Here is a 1,944-nt window from a genome sequence, read left to right as displayed (position 1 = left end):
TCGTGTGCGGAGGCGAAGCAGGCGGGCTACTTGCCTCATGAGTGCAGTGATGCAGGGTTCACATTCAGCGAGGGGAAACAGTCTGGCTATCGTCACAACGAGTACTGCTGGACGCAGGGGGCTTCGCAGGGGTACAGCAAACTGGAGTACAACCGTCAGTATGGAGAGCAGCACAACCGTTGGTGAGCTGTCAATTCTCAGACGTCAGATGGTGGCGGCCCCACCTGTGGCCCCTGGCCCCTGGCCTGCTCCCTGGCCCTGACCCCCGCCCCCCTGCCTGCCTGCGCGCCCCATGGCACGTGCAAAAGGAAAGAAGTATCGCGGTGTATTTAATAAACTTAAATCTCGGAAGGTTCTGGGGGGAGGCACCGGCTCTCGCTGCACTAAGACCCCGGCTGTCGGTAGCCGGTCGGCCTACCATGCTCATGGTCACCCGTCGAAGAAGGTGCGCAGGAAGGTGGTGCTCTGCCGCCACGCCGCGATTTGTGGCGTCTCTCGTCGCTCTATCTGCCCCATGTCCTTCCAAAAGGCGTGCCCAACGCCTTCGTAACAAGTAACATCGTGCTCGACCCCAGCCTCTGCCAGCGCCGACCGGAAGCGCGCCGCTGCCGCTCGGTTTGTTGTTGGCTGCGGGTCCTCCGCCCCATAGATGCCGCACACGGGAGCGCTCAGTGCGGCCAGAGCCTCGACCTTGAGTACCGGCTCGCCATAAAACACGAACGTCGCCGCGTCAGGGCGCATTGTAGTCGTAAAGCCAATCGCCTTGCCACCTCCAAAGCAGAAGCCGAGCACCCTAACTGGGAAATTCTCCGCTACACCGTCCTGCGATGCGGCCCAGCGCAGCACCGCGGCCAAGTCTGTGTTGACGCGCTGCTGGGGTGTGGACAGCGCAAGCCAGATCGCCTTTGGCACGAAGTCGGTGGTCTCACCGCGAAAGCAGTCAGGCGCGATGCACAGGCAGCCCAGCTCGTCAGCGAGGCCCTGTGCTTTGTCCACAATCGAGCCGGAGAGTCCCCAGAACTCGTGAAGCACGAGCAGCACTGGCAGGGCCCCACGGCGGCACCTTTGGCCGCGCCGCAAACGCCAGAATCTCACGGTCTTCTTCGGCAGGGACCTTCACATTCGCCAGATCCTCGAGTAAGGATTCCTGGCGGCCGCTCGAACAGGTGGTGCGTTGTTTGCGCTCTGGTCCGTAAAGAAGATGCCGCCGAGGTCAAAGTCAGCCATCGCGTTGTGCTGGGCGTGTCTGGCGGCGCGGGAGGCGGCGGCACAGCGCTCGGTGAGACGATCGGGCACAAGGGGTGACGTGGGAATGCGATGCAGACAATGGGTTTAGGATGTGCGCATTTCCGCGCCTTCGAGGAGAGGAGGGCGGGAAGAGCTCTTCGCGGCTAAAAGCGTTTTCTTTTTCTTCTTTTTCGAAAGAAGCCTCCAAATCGACGACCCTGGCTGCTGGTGAGCTCAAGCAAAGGGGAGAGCAAACCTCTTCTTCTTGTTCCACAACTTGCGACGGCAGATTCGTGGCAGGAGGATGCGCGCGGGCCGCTTCTGTTGCTGTGATGGCACGCGGTCACGCCTCGCCGTCTTGCGTGCAATGTGGCGGCCCGCTGGCCCCTGTGGGCTGCGCATGGGAATTTGCGCCTGGGCCTGGCCCTGACAACCCCCCTGCCTGCCTGCGCGCCCATGGGCCACATGGCACGTGCATAAAAGAAACAATTATCCCCTGTGTATTTAATAAACCGAAATCTCGGAAGGTTCTGGGGGGCACCGGCAGTCGCTCACTAAGACCCCGGCTGTCGGTAGCCGGTCGGCCCACCATGCTCCTGGTCACCCGTCAAAGAAGGTGCGCAGGAAGGTGGTGCTCTGCCGCCACGCCGCGATTTGTGGCGTCTCTCGTCGCTCTATCTGCCCCATGTCCTTTCAAAAAGGCATGCCCAACGCCTT

The 1,944-nt window shown here is 61.6% G+C and overlaps 1 protein-coding gene across 1 annotated transcript; it reads right to left on the bottom strand.

Moving 5' to 3' along the window:
* Window positions 1-429: 429 nt before the first annotated feature.
* EMIHUDRAFT_123929 (hypothetical protein) lies at window positions 430-1,629 on the bottom strand (the record flags this gene model as incomplete). The annotated part of the gene is made up of 2 exons (XM_005772627.1): window positions 430-1,063; window positions 1,484-1,629. 2 exons carry the CDS (start codon window positions 1,627-1,629, stop codon window positions 430-432), a joined length of 780 nt encoding a protein of 259 aa, XP_005772684.1.
* Between the last annotated feature and the right edge of the window lie 315 nt (window positions 1,630-1,944).

The sequence above is a fragment of the Emiliania huxleyi genome, assembly GCF_000372725.1.
Source record: "Emiliania huxleyi CCMP1516 unplaced genomic scaffold EMIHUscaffold_3542, whole genome shotgun sequence".
NCBI classification, from domain to species: domain Eukaryota; phylum Haptophyta; order Isochrysidales; family Noelaerhabdaceae; genus Emiliania; species Emiliania huxleyi.
Note: the sequence above shows the minus strand (reverse complement) of the source record. Positions and strands in the feature narration are given on the sequence as shown.